This window comes from Chenopodium quinoa, unplaced genomic scaffold (assembly GCF_001683475.1).
Source record: "Chenopodium quinoa cultivar QQ74 unplaced genomic scaffold, ASM168347v1, whole genome shotgun sequence".
Taxonomy (NCBI): Eukaryota; Viridiplantae; Streptophyta; class Magnoliopsida; order Caryophyllales; family Amaranthaceae; genus Chenopodium; species Chenopodium quinoa.
The window spans coordinates 8,992,903-9,011,691 of NW_018742914.1; the positions used below are offsets into that span (position 1 = coordinate 8,992,903).

The 18,789-nt window shown below is 38.1% G+C and overlaps 2 protein-coding genes across 2 annotated transcripts; one reads left to right on the forward strand and one right to left on the reverse strand.

The window, feature by feature from the left end:
- The first annotated feature begins 3,564 nt into the window (after positions 1 to 3,564).
- Positions 3,565 to 8,928, forward strand: LOC110728229 (chloroplastic group IIA intron splicing facilitator CRS1, chloroplastic-like). The gene is made up of 8 exons (XM_021907894.1): positions 3,565 to 4,947; positions 5,334 to 5,769; positions 6,458 to 6,588; positions 7,090 to 7,440; positions 7,520 to 7,676; positions 7,819 to 8,108; positions 8,203 to 8,262; positions 8,347 to 8,928. The coding sequence occupies exons 1-8, from the start codon at positions 4,024 to 4,026 to the stop codon at positions 8,377 to 8,379; spliced, it is 2,382 nt and encodes a 793-aa protein (XP_021763586.1). The 5' UTR covers positions 3,565 to 4,023; the 3' UTR covers positions 8,380 to 8,928.
- Positions 8,929 to 9,157: 229 nt separating this feature from the next.
- LOC110728230 (protein ABHD17B-like) lies at positions 9,158 to 14,906 on the reverse strand. Its single transcript, XM_021907895.1, has 5 exons — positions 13,888 to 14,906; positions 12,665 to 12,701; positions 11,211 to 11,447; positions 11,086 to 11,133; positions 9,158 to 9,901 (listed from the first exon to the last, which is right to left on the reverse strand). Exons 1-5 carry the CDS (start codon positions 14,193 to 14,195, stop codon positions 9,419 to 9,421), a joined length of 1,113 nt encoding a protein of 370 aa, XP_021763587.1. The 5' UTR covers positions 14,196 to 14,906; the 3' UTR covers positions 9,158 to 9,418.
- Between the last annotated feature and the right edge of the window lie 3,883 nt (positions 14,907 to 18,789).

Consider the following 18,789-nt stretch of genomic DNA (forward strand, 5'->3'; position numbering starts at 1 on the left):
ACATTCGCCAGGTGTCATTCGGCTTTTTAACAAGCACCACATTTGCAACCCAGTCTGGGAAGTAACATTGCCGAATGAACCCTGCATCAAGTAATTTTTTAACTTCGGCGGCTGCCGCCTGACTTCTTTCTTCGCCATGGTTCCGCTTCTTTTGTCGTACCGGCTTCTTTTTCGGATCCACGGCGAGTTTATGTACCGCCAGATCAGGACTAATGCCTGGCATTTCATGGACTTCGAATGCAAAGATGTCCTTGTATTCTTTCAATAGGTTGTGAAAGTCGTCACCAAGGTTTCTCAGAGCAGTCGTCCCAACTTTGACTGTTCGGTCAGGACGTGAGTCGTCTAAGATCAGGTCCGCATGCTCACCAGCCGGCTGAGGGCGGAACTCATCCGGCCGCTCCTCTGCCAATGATTGCTATTTTCTTGCTTTTCTTGCGGCCTCTGTCTGGGACGCCTTTCTCTTTTTGCCGCCTGCCTCTTGAACAGGCGCACCCTCCTTGACATTGTCAAGGTTTGTTTTTTCACCACTTGACCCAGTGGCCATAATAGTGGGCTTGACATCCGAGAGATAGCACTCTCGGGCCATCCTCTGATCTCCCCTTAGGGAGCCGACTGTTCCATTATCCCTCTCAAACTTGAGCAACATAAGAGACGGGATTATAACAGCCTTGGAATTATTCAGGGTTGGTCGACCCAGAATCATGTTGTAGGCCGAGAGTTCCTCTACTACTAAGAACCGGACTACCATGTGTCGTCCTTCCCCTTTTTCGCCCAGGCGAATGGGTAAGTCTACTCGTCCCAGTGGGTGGACGACTCCTCCTCCAAACCCTACTAAAGGGTGGGAGGCCGGATGTATGCAATCAGTCTGATACTTCAGTTTCGACAGACATTTGCTACTGATGAGATCTGAGGAGCTCCCGGTATCTATGAGGATTCGGCCAAATCTCTGGTTGGCCACTTTATATTCAATAACGAGAGGGTCGTCATGCGGCCCCCTTACCCCTCCTAGATCTTCTTCAGTGATGACAATCTCAGGAAATGTATATTTGGACGGCCGTTCTTGGTGAACGGAATTTACATCTAACCGCCTTATATTATCTTTGTTGCCCCTAATAGTGGGGCCGCCTCCTGAGAAGCCGCCTGCAATGGTGTAGACGACTGCATCATCTGTATCGGAGCTGTCGGCCTGTTGATTCTTTTTGGCCGACTGCTTTTTTGAGGAAGTGTTCCCCGTAGATTTCTTGACATAAGTGTCAAGATCACCTTGCTCAGCCAGGCGGTCTAGGTACCGCATAAGACTGATGCAGTCATTGGTGTGATGACCAACGTCATCATGATAAGCACAGATTTTATCTTGGTTCCGGTTGTTTGCAGAACCCTTCATGGGGACCGGCTTCTCAATTGAGATCCGTCCCTTGATTTCTTTTAGGATAAACTGGTTATCCTTGTTAAACGCATACTTTGGGGAGTATGGTTTGAATTCTTTTTTCTTTTTCTGGGCCGGCTTTTTAGAGGAATCAGCCGCCCAGACCTCTTTTCTTTTCTCATCTTTGTTTGACGACTGTTTCTGTCGTCCTTCTCTTTTGTCGAACCTTTTCCCGCCCGACTGTTTTATTGTACAAAGATCAGTCGCCTGTATATAGGCTTCTGCTTCAATCAAGGCCTCTTGAAGAGTCGCCACCCTTTTTCGAACCAAATCAAATTTGAAGGTAGACCCGTCTTTGAGACCTCTAAAAAAGTCAGTATAAGCTACCTCATCCGGTAACCCTTGAATCTGTATTCTCATCAGGTTAAACCGCCTGATGTAAGAACGAAGCCCCTCCTTCTCGCCCTGCTGAATTGTTCCCAAATCAAGGGTCGTTTTCTTCGCAGGGATGTTCATGGCGAAGTTGGAGGCAAATAAGTAAGCAAGCGTCCTGAAGCTATTTACACAACCAGTCGGCAGGTTGCCGAACCATTGCTGCGCGATTCCTTTGAGAGTCGCTGGGAAACATTTGCACCAAGTGGGATCATCCAACCCTTGAAGGTACATCAGATTGGTGAATGCCATCAGATGGTCTTCTGGGTTAGTAGTGCCGTCATAAGCGCCTACTAGTACATTTTTCACTTTGGCCGGCTGAGCGGCTTCAGTAATTTCCTTGGAGAAGGCCGACGGCTGTTCACCAAGTCTAAGCAACCGTAGCTGCCAGTCCATAGGTTGGACGTTTTTTGCTGCAGGTCCACCAAATGGAGGTGGCTGCATAAAATACTGTTGTTGCGGCACAAATGGTAAGTTTGGTACCGCCTGGGCACTATGAAAGCCGGACTGACGGGAGGTGCCGCCTGACTGACTCTCAGGGTACGACTGAGTATGCCTCATCGAGGCATTTCGCAAACTGTCTTGAAAGTTTGAAGTAGAGGCCGACTCTGACAATCGGTCACTCTTCTTCTGCTCTAGCAGTAGCCGAGCATCTGTGAATGTTTGCTTCGACCCGTCCGCCTGAATATGACGAACCGGTTTCCTATTTCCTGTAGGATAACGGAATTTTGTGAAATCAAGGGCAGGTGGCTCCCGCTTCCTAGATTTAGGATGAGGAGTCGCCTCTCGCCCTTGAACTGGCTTCCTCTTCAGTGAAGTGGAGGGTTTCTTGGCCGACTGCTCCTTGACTGGAGCAGTCGACTTCTTGTTGATCAACTCTTGAATCTCTCCCTTGAAGTCCCTCATGAAGGTCATGAGTTCGTTCCTTGTGATGGGAGCAGACCCATCAGTCGGCTGTTGCCGAACAGGCGGTGCGCCTGCTGGCTCGCTTCCTGTTTGAAGATGCTCCCGTTCCCTCCTTTCGGTATGACGGGTACGTCGGGCCCTTAGGGTCCCGTCTGAAGCTGTATGAGTTTCAACTTCAAATTCACTTTCAGTGTCATGGCCCGACTGAACTTGAGGGTCGTCTAGGGGACGCCTCTCTTCAGGAGTCGGTACAGACTTGGATGCCATCTCTGAAGTACTCTCCCCACAGACGGCGCCAGATGTTTCGGGGTTTTCTGATGTCCTGCGGGAGAGTTACAATTCTGAGACTGGAACCGGACGCCTGTACCTGCAAAATAACGGAGACTCCTGTGAGCTCCGCCTCCAACGGTCAAGTTAGTACCTGATTAAGGAGTAATTAATGCGGAAATTAAAGTAATAAGGTCTCTCTAGGTGAGAGTGTTTAATGTAGGTAATCTGTTTTGTTAGCGAGATCAGCCGGTTATTACTGTGTGTAATTAATGTGTTTGTTCCGTAATGTTTTTCGTAATCTTCTTCTCCCCCCCCCCCTTAATGAGGATTAAGGGAGGTATTTATAACCTTGGGAAGCGTGCCCATCTTAGGTTTAGGTAAACCTAGGGCCGATTGGGCTTCCCTCGGAAATTGGGCCTGGGTGGCCGGTTTCTCCATTAGGCATGGAGTATGCCACATGTCGTGACATAACAGGTCCAAGGTGGACGAATAAGCGCGTGCCACGTGGCAAGCCCTGACAGTTCCAACTAGGGGACACTTGGCAAGACTTGATTGGTCCACGTGGCGCATTCCGATTGGGAGGAGCAAAATCCCCTAATCAAGTAACACCAGTATAAAATACTAAGGTTAAAAAACTCATCTTGACTACATCATTTACATATTGTAGCCCTATTTACCATTTTACCCCAATTTAATTTAATTTTTTTTTTTATAACTTGATTTTCAATCTTTGCTATTAACAACCTTTTAGCTATAAATTCAACTATTCAAATCTATATTTTGAATATACACGTACGAATTTACAAAATCGACAAAAGTGCAATCGAATATGATAGTCCATACTAGCAAAATGGGATCGGGTATTTGGATCAATGATCAATTGAATAGGATTCTATTTTAAATTCTTAACTATTAATGGATCAAGCCCTATATGAATATGATTCTTAAGTCTAAGATGAAGGATAGCAAATTTCCGTGGATTAGGTTTTTGGGTCTAGTCATATTTATCGTTTTTTGCCACCAATTTTTTTTCAGTAGCATCAAACTCAATGACTGCAACATTCTTTCTATCTCCTTCAAACATCCAATCAATTTCAACTCCATTTCTTGAATCTTTCTCTTCTTCACCCTTTTCCTTCTCTACTAAACCCCTTTTCCTGAAAATCCCTAAACCCCTGAATTCTCTCTCTTTTAATGCTTCATCTTCCTTCCTTCAAATTCGGTCCTTTAGCACCAAAAACAACAGTGATAATACCACTGAAAATGATGAATTCAGTGAAGAAATTTATGATGATGATAATAATGATTATGAAGCTACAAGTTCAGGTAGTAATAAGGTTAAAATGCCCACTGCTCCATGGATGAAAGCTCCTCTTTTTCTTCCATCTGATGAAGTTCTTAACCTCTCAAAACTCAAGCAAAAGAAGAGAACCTCCATTGATGAAACCCAGAAAGCTGATAGGTCACTTACTAAGAAAATTAGTGGAAGGAAAGGTAAGAAGGTGGTTAAGAAAATTGTTTACAAGATTGAGAGACTTCAACCTGGTAATGATTTGGTTGATACCCAGAAAAATTTGGATAATTCCCTGAGAATTTGGGATGATACCCAGAGAAATTTGGATAATACCCAGAAAAATTGGGGTGATTTTGGAGGTGGGTTACTGTTGGGTGATGGTGGGGAGTCAAAATTGAGGCGTAAAATGCCATGGGATAAGGAAGAGAAGCTGGTTTTTAGAAGGATGAAGAGAGAGAAAGTGGTAACGGCGGCCGAATTGAGTTTGGATGAGACATTGTTGAAGAGATTGAGGGTAGAAGCTTCAAAGATGCAAAAGTGGATTAAGGTGAAGAAAATTGGTGTTACTCAAGCTATTGTTGATGAGATTCATTCAATTTGGGCTAACAATGAGCTTGTTATGCTTCAATTTGATTTGCCTTTGTGTAGAAATATGGATAGAGCGCGGGAAATTGTTGAGGTTTGTTGCTAATTTACTATAATAGTTTTCATTTGTTTTTGGATTATACTATATTAAAGGTGCTTATAATGAATTTTGTTGCCAAATTTTGTGCCATGGAATATTATCTCGCATGAATATGTGATTGGTTAAGTAAAAGATTGATAATGTTTTAATTTAGTTATGTTCATATAAAACTTGATCATGATATGATGTTGCCATTTTTTCATACTTGCAAGTGACTGTGTTGTAGTTGCAGGCATATCTTACCTATTTGAACTTAATTATATCTGGTTACTCCTATTGAATTAATCATAATCATTAGTGCTATTTCCGGTGACAATAAACTTATGTAATTCATGTAATGTAGGCTGAGTTTGATGTTGTAATTGCCTTTATGAATTCAGATTAAAACAGGAGGATTAGTTGTGTGGAGTAAGAAAGATAGTCTTGTTGCTTATAGAGGATGCAATTACTTTTCAAGGAAATTGTCTCGAAAGGCTTATGTTCGACCGAAGTTGGATATTAACCTGACTATGGACAGAGATAAGGATTCTCTATCAACTGGGTTATTGATGGACAGGAATTTGGGGATTAAGCCAGGTGATAAGTCACTGTATGAGAGGGAAGGCGATAGATTATTGGATGGATTGGGACCTCGATTTGTTGACTGGTGGTACCCGAAGCCTTTGCCAGTTGATGGCGACCTTCTACCAGAAGTAGTTCCTGGATTTAAGCCTCCATTTAGGCTTTGTCCACCTCGTGTTTGGCCCAATGTGACGGATGCTGAACTGACATACCTGAGGAAACTTGCTCGGCCTTTACCAATACACTTTGTCCTCGGTATTTTCTTGGTGACTCTGTGGCTAATGTTTCGTTTTAGTATCTTAGATATGTCACTTGAATGGACTTTATGAGATTAGATAACTTTACTCTTATCTCAACTTCTTGAGTGCTAATTTATATTACTAGCTAATTTAAAGGGGCGTTTTATTTTAGCAATATGTTAGTGATTTTATACGGAGTATTATCTATAAGCTTTTTTATGGCCTATTGAAATTTTAATAGATTTACCAATAGATATAAAATCATGCAATCTTGAGCTTAGATTTCAATGCTCTTTTCTTCCAAAGAATTAGGAGTTTTCCTTTGCTTGTCTTAGCTTCTTAATTTGTTGAGAAACCTGAGTAATAAGTTGATGAATTTTGTTGACGTATGCTAGATACAACAAGTAGCGACTCCATTTTGCTCTTTAAGTTTATGTTTTCTTGTACTATTTGATTTTCAGAAATTCTTTCCACTTTAATGTCTGATAACTAGAACAAAATGTGCAATTCATAAGTTTTGAGAATATGGTGAACTTATATGCTCACTGCTAAAATTTCGCCACTTACTATACCTCTACAACTGCTTCCGTTGAAGTTCCTGTCTGGGTGCTGCAGTTGTGACCGGCCCTGCATATTAATGTATTTGTGTTTGGTGTGCGTACCATTGTATAATTAACTTCTTCATTGTCTTTCTGATTCTTTAGGAAGGAATTCTAAACTTCAAGGTCTAGCTGCTGCCATCTTGAAATTGTGGGAGAAAAGTTTATTTGCCAAAATTGCTGTGAAGTGGGGTATTCCAAATACCAATAACGAACTCATGGCATCTGAACTCAAGGCAAGTCATGTCCCATAAAAATATGATAGTTTGTATGCCAGTTATGATTTCAGATGCATAACTGCATAAGCTGTTGATTGGGTCTTTTGTTTGTTAGATCCTCATTACATTGATAGTTATATAATGAAAACTAGGATAGCATACAAAAATAAAAGGCTGTCTTTTCTGACATGATTCGTGAGAAGGTATTAATTCCTTGTGAATTTGAATGGCTTTCCAGATACTCGTGCGAGTGTGCATAATGATACAGACATACAGTTATATCATACTTTGTATGTATTGACGCATTAACCAGTCCAATTAGTTTCTTTGACCAACTAATACTGAATCTAAGAATGATATCATGTAGATTTATAACTTAAGTGAAAATCAAATTGAGGATTCATATATGATGAATATAATGCCAATCAGATTTTAGAGTGGAACTATCCCTTAAGGATAGAATTCTGAGTCATACTTTCTGATATAAGTGAGAAAGATAATAATATATATTATCTGCAGCGTCTTACCGGAGGAGTTCTCCTACTACGTAACAAGTTCTTCATCGTTCTCTACAGAGGCAAGGATTTCTTACCAAGCAATGTTGCAAATGCGGTAGTTGAGAGAGAGATTGAGCTCCAGCAGTGGCAACTCCATGAAGAAGATGCACGGCTTAAAGCAGCTGGCGTTGTTAATTATAGTGATGAAACTTCAACAGATAAAAGTATCATTGGTACCTTTTCAGAATTCCAGCATATACAAACGATTTCCAGGAATGTACACCACATCAACAGAGAGGCTGAAATTGAGTTTGAAGCTGAGAAAAAAAGCTTAGAGAAGGAATTGAGAAAGCAAGAGCACAAACTTGCCATTGTGAGAGCCGATTTTAATTTGGTCCCTTATCTTCTCCTTAGGGTTCATTTAGCTGAATATATTTGTTCTGATCCTGCAGCTCAAAATCAAAATCGAGAAAGCAGAAAAGGATTTAAGGAAATTAAATTCTGCCTGGATGCCTTCTGAAGAAGAGCTTGATCAAGAATTGTTGACTGAAGAAGAGAGAGAGTGTTTCAGGAACTTAGGTTTGAAGATGGACAGATTTCTAGTGTTGGGTAAGGACTGTCCTTTCATTGGTGTCCTTTTCTCTATCTCATAATATTAAATATTTGAAATTGTTTTTGTAAGTCATTAATTTAGTTCATGGCGTGTAGAATATCTAGTTAGGATTTGTTTAATAATCTTCTTGTTTATCAGGGAGGCGAGGGGTCTTTGATGGAGTGATAGAAGGACTGCACCAGCATTGGAAGCACCGGGAACTTGTGAAAGTTATATCAATGCAAAAAACATTCTCGCAGGTCCTTTCTACTGCTAGAACGCTGGAAAGAGAGAGTGGCGGAATACTAGTATGCATTAAAAAGCTAAAGAAAGGCCATGCCATTATTATTTACCGTGGGAAAAACTACAAGCGTCCCATTGATTTTGGTAGAAATCTCCTGGATAAAAAGAAAGCACTGAAAAGATCCCTAGAACTTCAAAGACTAGGAGTGAGTATATCTCTTAAAATTTGCATTTTTCGTTTGATTTTGGTCTGAAGTATATAGAATGAGTGATTTACATGTTTTCTTTTCTATTCATCAGTCCCTTAAATTTTTTGCTCATCAAAGGGAACACGAAATTGCAGATTTGAAGCTCAAACTGGTATGTTTGCCTTCATCTTTTAATTTCAAATCTTATTCCACTTCTTTGTATATCATGCCCACAAACTTAATTAAACCATTGCAGGCTGATTTAGAGGAGAGGCACAACAAAAAATGACCAGACTCTGAAACCTGCATGAACACAGAAATTATGTCTTCGTTGAAGGTTGAAAGGAAGAATTTCACTGTCAGCCACCAAGAAACATGGGTCAAGTTGAGGCATGAAAGGCAGAGGTACCAAGTGTAGGATTTTGAAGACTTCTAGCTCCAGCGCTTGTGCTCCCGGGAAATGACTCAAACTTAGATTACTTCATGCTCTCAATAAAACCCAGTAGACTATAATGAAGTGCCTGCTGCATAAATTTAGCTGACGAAGCATTCCTAGTCTACGTTGTGGAGCTCTGTTCTAAACACATGAAGTCTCACATGAATATCTTATGATAGATTATTCTTCTATGATGCAATGTTGTTCAAGTCTGAACAAAGTTAACACTATTGTACAGCTGGGAGTACCTTTCTTCCTTGATCAAGGTAATGATCAGAAAATAAAAGTTTGTGTTATACTTGTAGATGTTCCCTGAATGCCATGTTATGATCTAATTAACCAAATGACATTTGTTTTTAGTTTTTATTAATTAGTTTTTGAAATCACCTTGGCTTTCTTCCATACTGTTACATCTGGAATGTCAAAGTAAAGTTTCCAATAGTACCAAAGCCTGAATCACCAATAGGAGTTTACGTGTTTTAGATTATGCACACTGAACTACTGAAGAAAGTGTTCATTTAAATAAGCTTTAATACTTGTGTACTACAAATTCCCTTGCTGGGGTTAATCTGGAAAATGATAAGAGATAGTTGTAACATCGTAAGCGCAACTGCCACAAACAAAAAACAGCTAAGAAGAAACACACATGAGAAGTACTTTCGTATTCAACTGAAAGTACAAGAATTCACTTGGTAAAAACTCTTAAATTATACACGCATGAAGTACAGGAGGTATTGACTTAAAAACAACTCAAGAATTAACACACTCAATAATCTATACTTTTTTGGAGTTAATACATATTGTTACAGAAGCACGTGTAAGAAATAAAATCGCCTTCTAGCGAAGCAAAGAATATCACTTAGTATAGATTCTCATATAGTCATATTCTTCATCACCATAATAAGCCCTTTTTTCTTCTAAATCTGTCAACTTGGTCAGTGCTCATTCGTGATTTTTCAGGCCTGCTAGTCTTCTTAGATTTTTCAAGCCGGCTATCTAAGCTGTTTCTAGAGACTTCTGGGAGGTCAGGATTCAACTCAAATGTGTCTGGGTTTGTTGTGGGAACCTTAACCTGATTTTCTGAAGACTTGCTTTGAGTGTCTGAAGCCTTGCTTTTAGTGTCTGATTCCACCGTTGTTGACTCTTTTGAAGATCCATTAGATGCGGACTCTACAGCAGGATCTTTAGTCCCATTTGAGCCTGCTTTAAATTTGTTAAGATATGATACAAACTTCTTCAAGTGTCTGATGTATTCAGGGTAGAGTTCAAGGTTGCAATGTCCACCCCCACTGAGCCACAAGGGTTCATACTTTTCCTTGCAGAGCTCGTAAAGTTGCTTTCCATGGGAACAATCAACAACTTCATCGGCTGTTCCCTGGTAGAAGTCCATGCATCACAATGTTCAGCTAGTACCATTTTCAATTTTTATAGGTGTACACTATTCAACTAAATAAAGGAAGAAAAGGCCACATTGTAATCTCAATTCATCATAAAGAACTGACATAAAGAGAGGTTAAGTCACCCAAAAAAAATCAAGTAGATGTAATACAAAAGGCACAGTCATCCGTCATTCCCCCCCAGGACACACCAAGGCACAACATATATACATTATTATCATTATTTTATGTTTGGGTGGGGGGGTGGGGGTGGGGGGGGGGGGTGGAGGACACTACACACTAGTCTTAGTAGGTAAGACTACTTATCGGTCTACATGCATGAGGGTGAAACAGTAAAACTAGCATCTGGAATCACAAAACCGGGACACATGACTAGTTAAGACTTTAAGAGTCCCTAACGGCCATTGTTTCAACTTAGAGCTTTGGATCATATAGACTAAATGCTCACCAACCTAATCCTTTACTTAATTTTCTGTGGCTGGTCAATCTATGCCTTTCCAATTACTGTTTCGCGAAAATTAGAGCCCCCAGACAAGAGACACCCTTCTTTCACATACAACAGTGTTCACAGGAGGATCATAAGAAGTATTTGGGTTTATGTATGAGATGATGTGTAAACATTTTGAAAATGGGGTTGGGGGGGGGGGGGGGGGTTGAATAATCTTCAGCAACTAATCTATGGATTTAATAGAACAACATTGACAGCGGATACAAATTTTGTCAGCAACAGAAGCAATAATGGTAGACTAGCACTGCAGAAGGAGCTGCCACATAAATTACAAGAAACAAATTTAAAGCAGAGCATTTAGAAGGAGCATGTAGCAAAGTATTTACAATTTCATCAATATTTATTTAGCTTTAATGATATCAAGTGGTTCAAATTTGGACCACAAAGCAAATTTTCCAAAGAAGGTTTTTGTATACACGCAGTTCAAAGTTGACTAATGACAGACCCACAAAGTAGAAACTGCAAAGACCACAAATGTTCTCAAGAAAACTGTTTTATTTTTCCGAAAATATGTAACAAAGTTTCACCCTTCATTTCATATAAGGATTAAGGTGTGTTGAATGAGTTTGCAAAGGCCATCATAACTCAATAATCAAAACTGAACAAATCTATACCTACAGAAGACAACATAAATGAGAAAAGAGTTCAACTTACATGGATCACTAAGACAGGACAATTCACCTGGGCCATTTTGTCAACGTTCTGACACAAATTGAAGAAGAAATGTAAGCCCAGTAAGTGAAACATTTCATGCGTTTATCTTAAAAAAAAGTTGTTACCTTGTAAATATCAAACCAATAAGTCCTTTTGACAGGATAGAGAACCCTCACTCCAGAAAGGATTGGGCTATGCAGAACCACCCCTCTCAGGTTAGGAGTACGTGCAGCTAGATCAACTGTAGGACCACTGCCAACAGACTGACCATACAATATTAATTGCTCATCTTTCACCCCATACTGCTCCTTCAGGCATTTATATGCTGCATCAATGTCGGCGTATGTATTAGATTCAGTAGGCTGTTCCAAGAAAAAACAATGAATGTATGTCATGAGAAACATCATATAATGAATAAACCCATTCTTTGCAAGATAAGAACCAAAGCAACCAGGCCTTTACCCACTATATGAAGTTGACAACAAACATCTGTAAAACTATAATAGACTAACCTTAGGAGAGGCAATTTGGGAAGTCTAGTATTATTAGGTTAGAGTCTTTAGCTTTAGTATTAAAAAATAGATAGAGGAGGGAAAGGAGAAGGTAGGCAGAAATTTGGTGTGAACCCTTGAGAGAGTTATGGCCTAAAGCCATTGTTAGAGAGTTGTGAGCTAAACTCACTATTGGAGAGTAATAGCCTTAAGCTATTAAACCTATCGTTTGTAATCCTTGCCCAAGCTTTAATCTTTATTTGTTGCATTATAAAATTAGAAATATAAACCCAGAAAATCAGTTCATAACAAAAACATGATGAACAAAACCACATGAACACTCAAGTTTTTAAATAATAGACAAATGTGATACATATAAACACAGTAGACAAAACATAAACAAAGTACATCCGTTTTGTTTAGATTTTCCATAGAGCTAATAGCAACTAAAAGGCATCCCATGGCTTCCATATACATCCGTTTTGTTTAGATTTTTCATAGAGCTAATAGCAACTAAAAGGCATCCCATAGCCTCCATATACAGTTCATTAGAGCTAACACACTGATGCTAATTATGATGCATATTCAAGAATCTGCATCTTCTTCAAGACTTGAATAAGACAAACAGCAAGCACCATAATACGCAGTATTTTACAAAATAATGAAATACATGTACCTAATACATAAAGAGTATTACACATACACACGAATGGCAATATTATCAGAGAAAATCAACTACCAAGCAACCTAGGTCTTCAGATGTTACATGATTTTAATTATATGTGTGGGAGCAGGTTGGGCTATACCCTGTATAAAATAAAGATTAAACATAGAGGTACAGAGCCCATTTGAGCAAATACCAAGCGTGGAGAAGGGTATTTTGTTGGACCCTGGATGAGGGGGTGTTGGTTCATGCAAATTACTAAAGTCCTCCGTCATTGCCGCTTAGAATTTGGAAGTTAGAAACATTGGACATGAAAATATGCATTAAAGGAAATTCTAGAATACAAAGACACATGATCCTGCTGACTAGTACAACACTACACAACGTATTGCTAGCAAAGCAAGCAGCAAAGATGAGTCATTACCTTTCCTGTTGACTGCCCATATCCGGAGTAGTCATACCTATAAAACCCCATAAAGATATTGTGATCAGAAACGCAAACTTCTTGGACATTTATTATGGTATTAATATGTTGATAAACTCAGCACCGCAATGATGCCAGATTTGTAGCTCCATGTACCAACACACATATGGTCAATTGGTCAGCTATAATTTTCAAAAACTACATAATAAACACTTTGTTGAGATCCACAATTTGACTATATGTTTCATCTTGTGTCCCGTAGCTTCTATTGCCAAGATACTTTAAAAGACGAACTTCAGCCAGATAATTTTACAAATATGAAAAGAGGGCACTAGATGAGACAATGAGACACATTAGAATAAGGGATCTATATTCCTTTATTATGGTCAGTGCCACTAATATGACTGGAATATACATGATTATAATTCATATTATTTAGCCATTTAATCAAAGAAGAACATCTTGTGAGAGTGAGGGATAGCTCAGTTGGTAAGAGCTTTCCTCCCGGTTCCAGGTGATCCTGGGATGATTTCTCATCCCTGCCCTAGTGGCTCATATGAACCAAAAAAAAAAAAAAAAAAAAGAAGAAGAACATCTTGACATCTTGTATAAGGTATGATATTACAGGCACCACTCATAATAACAAGAAAGTGATTACCACAGCCAATAACTCAAATCCTACTATCAACTTGCAAATAGAACGAGTTAGAATGTACTCCATGTTATTAACAAAAATAGCACCCATCTGAACAAAATCTTGACCACTTACAATATTTAGGCACCCTCCAAATCCTAAACTTCGTCGTTGTGTCTTCACACATAAACATCTTTGTTCTGACACACAACATATCAGGCTCCAAATCAAGCACAATAGACCTAATAATTCCAACTTCTGCTTATAGCTTGTCAGCTTGTGTTTATAAAATACAATCAAAAACTTTCTTTTCAAGGACCAAATTCAAGATACACTATATAGTATTATAAAACCCCATATTTATAAATTTCATGACTTTCCAAAAACCTGTTATCCAAGCCTCTAATATATACCAAACTAATCAAAACCCTAAGCACTTTTTAATCATCTATTCATAGAAAATTGGAAACTGTCAATTATTATCTAATAAGTATAATACAAGATTATAAACTTTCATACTTTCTAATGCAAACAAATTTCAGCTAAATAACCCTTGAAAACTAAAATAGATCAAAGATTAGAAAATTACCCCATAAGATTAACACGAAGGCGACTGCTAAGCTCCACAAAAAGCTCAAACAATTGACCTAAATCAGCAGCATTGCCATGAGAATAAAGCAAAGTAGATGAGGCTTTAGGGTGCTTTACATACACAGCAACGACGTCGTTTCCTCTCCGATTTCGGAGCTTCAAAACATCAACACCATCTCTTCTCGGAACCTCCGGTATTGACAATTTCTCATCGCCGGAATTCTCGTCGGAGATCACCGTGTATGACGGAGGAGCTGGCGGAAAAAATGCAAATTTAGCAGCGATTGATGACGTCACTCCCCCCATTTTTCTTCCCTCTCATCAGATATTCCTGTTTCATAAACCTCTCCCCCGAAACATCTCTTCTTCTCCAAAAACCCCAAAAAAATCCAGCTCAAAATTTGATGACCCAGAAAAATTCCAGCTAAAAATCGACAACCTAGATAAAATGGAGCTAATATATGAAGACCCAGAAAAATTACCGACTACCCGACAAAATTCCAGCTCAAAATCGATAACCCAGAAAAATTAGAGCTATAATACGATGACCCAGATAAATTCACCGACTACCCAGACAAAATTTCAGCTCAAAATCGATGACCCAACAAAAAATTGAGCTGAAAATTGAAGACCCAAAAAATAAAAATCCAAACACAAAATCGATAACCCAGAAAAATTAAAGTTTGTATTAAAAAGATGACCCTTTACAGTTCAATCAAAACCCTGGAAAAGTGGGGGTGGGGAATCTTTAACGATGTGGGGTTTTTTGAACGTTGAAGGAGGGAAGTCAGCTTTCGAGAGGAGAGAGAAAGAGAGGGTCGTATTTGTGAATTGTGATGACGGCGACAATGGGGGTTGTAAGGTAAGGTGAGGTGAGGCGGTATGATTTTGATTGAAATTAACCAGAAAGAAAGAAGATTGATTATAATTTAGAAAGAAACAGAGTAGTAGTAGTTGTATACTTGTATTATTGATGGATTACAGAATTGCAAAAAGAGGGGTTTCTGTAAATTTAAAATTCATGGTAATAAAAAAAGAAGTTTGGGGCTTTTTTACTCAATTAGAGGGTCAAAAAATAAATTCAGTGTTTTTGATTGATTGATATGATATGATTGATTTATTTATTTTTATTATGAGTGGAGAGGAATATTAAGGTTTTTATTTCACTTTATTTTAATAAGAAGAGAGGATTAGTGAAAATAAACATTACTGGATGATTTGTCTGAATTTTGTGGATGTTTGTATCACTTTCATATTCAATCCAAAAATATTTTCTCATTTTGGTCAATTCAATTCCAAGTCTTTGCTAGTGGAAACAAATTTCACCATATCTGTAAAAAAAAACATTAAAATTTAAGGGAATTTTGTCTAGAACTGCCCGTAAGATAGGGTCATTTGTAAACAACTACTCATTTTTTTTATTTATTTACAACTATCCGTAAGTTTGAAAAAGTTTGGGTAACACTACCCATTAACGTTTTCTATCCAAAAAACCGTTCGTGGGCCCCACATTGTACAAGTGTCAATTATTTATTGGATAAAAAAAAAAAACAAAAAAAAAACCCAGTCACCCCAACCACCGTGAAACCCTAGCCCCTACCCCCAGCCACCACCAAAAACCGGCCGGCCGCCACCCTAAACCTCCGAAAACGGCCGACCGGAACCCCTTGACCACCAATCAGCCACTGCCACCCCCTTTCACTGCAGGCAACCCTTACCCAGGACCCACGAATCCTCCCCAACCACCGCCTCTCCTCCCTCTCTATCCTCTAACAACACCAAAATCCACCATCACACACCATTTTAAACACCGACCCAATTTCGATTGTAGGTGGTGGTTTCGATTTCGGGTAAGGAGGGATTCGGTTTCGGGTTTGGGGGAGGGTGGCTCGAATCCGGGTGGCTCGTCAAAGGAGAGAGAGGGCGGTGCGGCGAGTGACCCCAGTGTGGGTCGTGGGTCGAAGGAGATAGAGAGAGGGTCGTCGGACTGGTAGGGGTGTCGGGTTGGAGTGAAGGGTTGGTGGCCGGCCGTTTTCGGAGGTTAAGGAGGGCGACCGACCGCTTTTTGGTGGTGGCTGGGGGTAGGGGCTATGGTTTCACAGTGGTTGGGGTGGTTGGTTAGTGGCTGTTTTTTTTTTTTTTGATCTAATAAATAATTGACATGTGTACAATATAGGGCCCACTAACGGTTTTTTTATTGAAAAACATTAATGAGTAGTGCTACCCAAACTTTTTCAAACTTGTGGGTAGTTGTAAACAAATAAAAAAAAATGGGTAGTTGTTCACAAGTAACCCTATCTTGCGGGTAGTTCTAGACAAAATTCCCTAAATTTAATAATACATCATATTCCTCCTCCTTCTCACCGTTCTACCCTATTTTAAATTTGTTACTCCGTAATTATTTCTATTTGGTTATTTTATTTGGTCTTGTTTGATGATCAATTATTAGTTCTTTGACTTGACTTCATTGAATTTACTGATTTGATACATTAGTTGTTTATTCCGTTGATATAATCGATGATTTCTAAAAATGTTTGATAAAATCAATATTCCGTAATTGATTGTGCATCTATATAATAATGTTTTGGATAAAGGCTAGCAACCATTTTTAGATTGTAATGAAATTTGATTAAGGAGTTGTTGATGATGCTTGGCTATTTATAGTTGTCTTGTTGGTGGTGAAGTTAGTGATAGGCCTAAGAAGAAGGGGTAGGGGAAAAACGATGAGGCTATGTGTGTGTATGGCCTATCATGCCTATACCATACTTTATTACTTTCCAATCATAAAGAGAAAAAAAAAAAAAAAAAATAGGTCGGAGGTTTTTTAGGTAAAAAATAACACAACCTTTTATTTAATTATTTAGAATACATTTGCAGAACTCCTAGTGATTTTAATCGAATAACATTACTTACATACTTCGTATGATTGAAATGAGAATTTCTTTTTCTTTTTTTTCTTTTTTTTAATAAAGATTTTCTTATAGTTAATACCTAGCAAAATGTTTTATAGACAAAGATAAGGACTTATCTATCTATATTTGGAAAATTAAAACAACCTCATTTTTCACTCTTTTTTTTTCTTTAACTTATTTTTTTAACATAATTCATCAAAGTCTTCACCATACATTAACTAATGATGAAATCCCTTATAAAATGATCACATATGTACAAAGAAAATCATTTTTCTACAGATCCACTTGTAATAGACCAAAAGAGCTCTAGTTAAAAAAAATTAATGCATGACTCATTCCATGTGGTAACATTTTGGTGTTGTGGGCTTCCAGTCTGCATATTATGGGCTTTAATTATTATCTCTGGTATCTACAGACTACAGAATGATCTCCTAACCTTTTTTTTTTTTTTTTTGTGGCATTATTATTATTATTATTTTTTTAATTTAATAAAACAATAGATAGCAAGCAACATGCATAGTAGGGGCTCTCTATAATCAATAATCATCATCTCCAGATAATAATTTTGTCATGTTGCATTTAACTTTTGTAAGATGATTATTTTGAGGCTGTTTTAGTTCTATATAAAGTGATTTTTGGAAGATAATTTTTTGTTTCTTCTTTTTACTCACAATAAAACAAAAGCTTTTGTTTTCTATTTGACGAACTAATGTAAAAAGAAGCAAAAAAAAAAAAAAAAAAAAAAAAAAAAAAAGGGAGTAGAAAGTAAGAACACATGAACACTATATAACACACATTATTTATAAGGTAAATTGAACCTACCTATTCAATAAATCATTTTAATTTATATATTTGTGGGTGAATTTTTTATTTAATTTTTTCTAAACACTTGAGTTTATGGGATGAATTTATATATTACGGAGTATATAACAAGTCTGCCTTATTTTTTTTTTTTGTTTTTTTTCCTATTTTTTTTTAGCATGTTCAAGTACTATAAAAATCAGGGATTTAGGGGGAACTCAAACTCAAAGGTATGTAGCAACTCAAGAAAAGCAAATGTGCTATTGGCCTTGGAGCTTGGAGGTTTGACCAACGACCATGCAACTTTGCCTGCATTATTGGCCTTTTTAGGGGATCAAAAAACTTTGAAATGTTAAAAAGTGTAAATTATATAGGGTGGAGGTTGGCTTATCGTTATCATGATGCAAGAAATGTATACTTCAAATGTTGAAGTTTACCATAAAAATTAAGAAACACATTCATGCTAGCACTAATAGGACCATTTCTAATTATCCTGCCTAAATCAACTCTCTTTGTTTCGAGTTAGGTCCTGTTCTTAGAGCTGCTCTGCTCTGTTCTGCTATGCTGTGCTCTGCTGACGCCTGTTGTGCTCTGCTTGTCCAAAAGCTCAAAAGAACAAAGCTTTAGTTTTCACGATTTGGACAATATTAATTTAACATATAGTTGAATCTTTCTCGACAAATTGCAATTTTAGTGTCCAAATTTGATAGATTATGCAAATAAGCTATTTATGTAAATGATTTTTTGTACTTCGTATATTATTTAGTTTGTATTTCCTAGTTTAACCTGGAATACTCTTGTATTTATACTTGTTTAATGGGTGAGAAAGGCACGACAAATATTCTCACATGGTATCACGAGTATAGGTTTCTTTCCTCTCAAATCCTAATTCTCTTCCACACCCTTCCTCATTTCTTCTCCCATGGCTAAATCAAGCAAGCTCCATTCACCCATTCTTGTGACTAACATCAAGACTTGCATTCCTATCACTTGATAATAATGTACACAAACAAGGTTTTACTATGAATTGATATTGTGATGCAAATGGTATATTAATAGCGGTTACTTAGCTTTGTCGATATTCCAATGTACACAAACAAGGTTTTACCATGGGTTGATATCGTGATACAATTTATATATCAGTGGTTGTTACATACTAAGTAGTATAACTTTGTTGATAATTAATC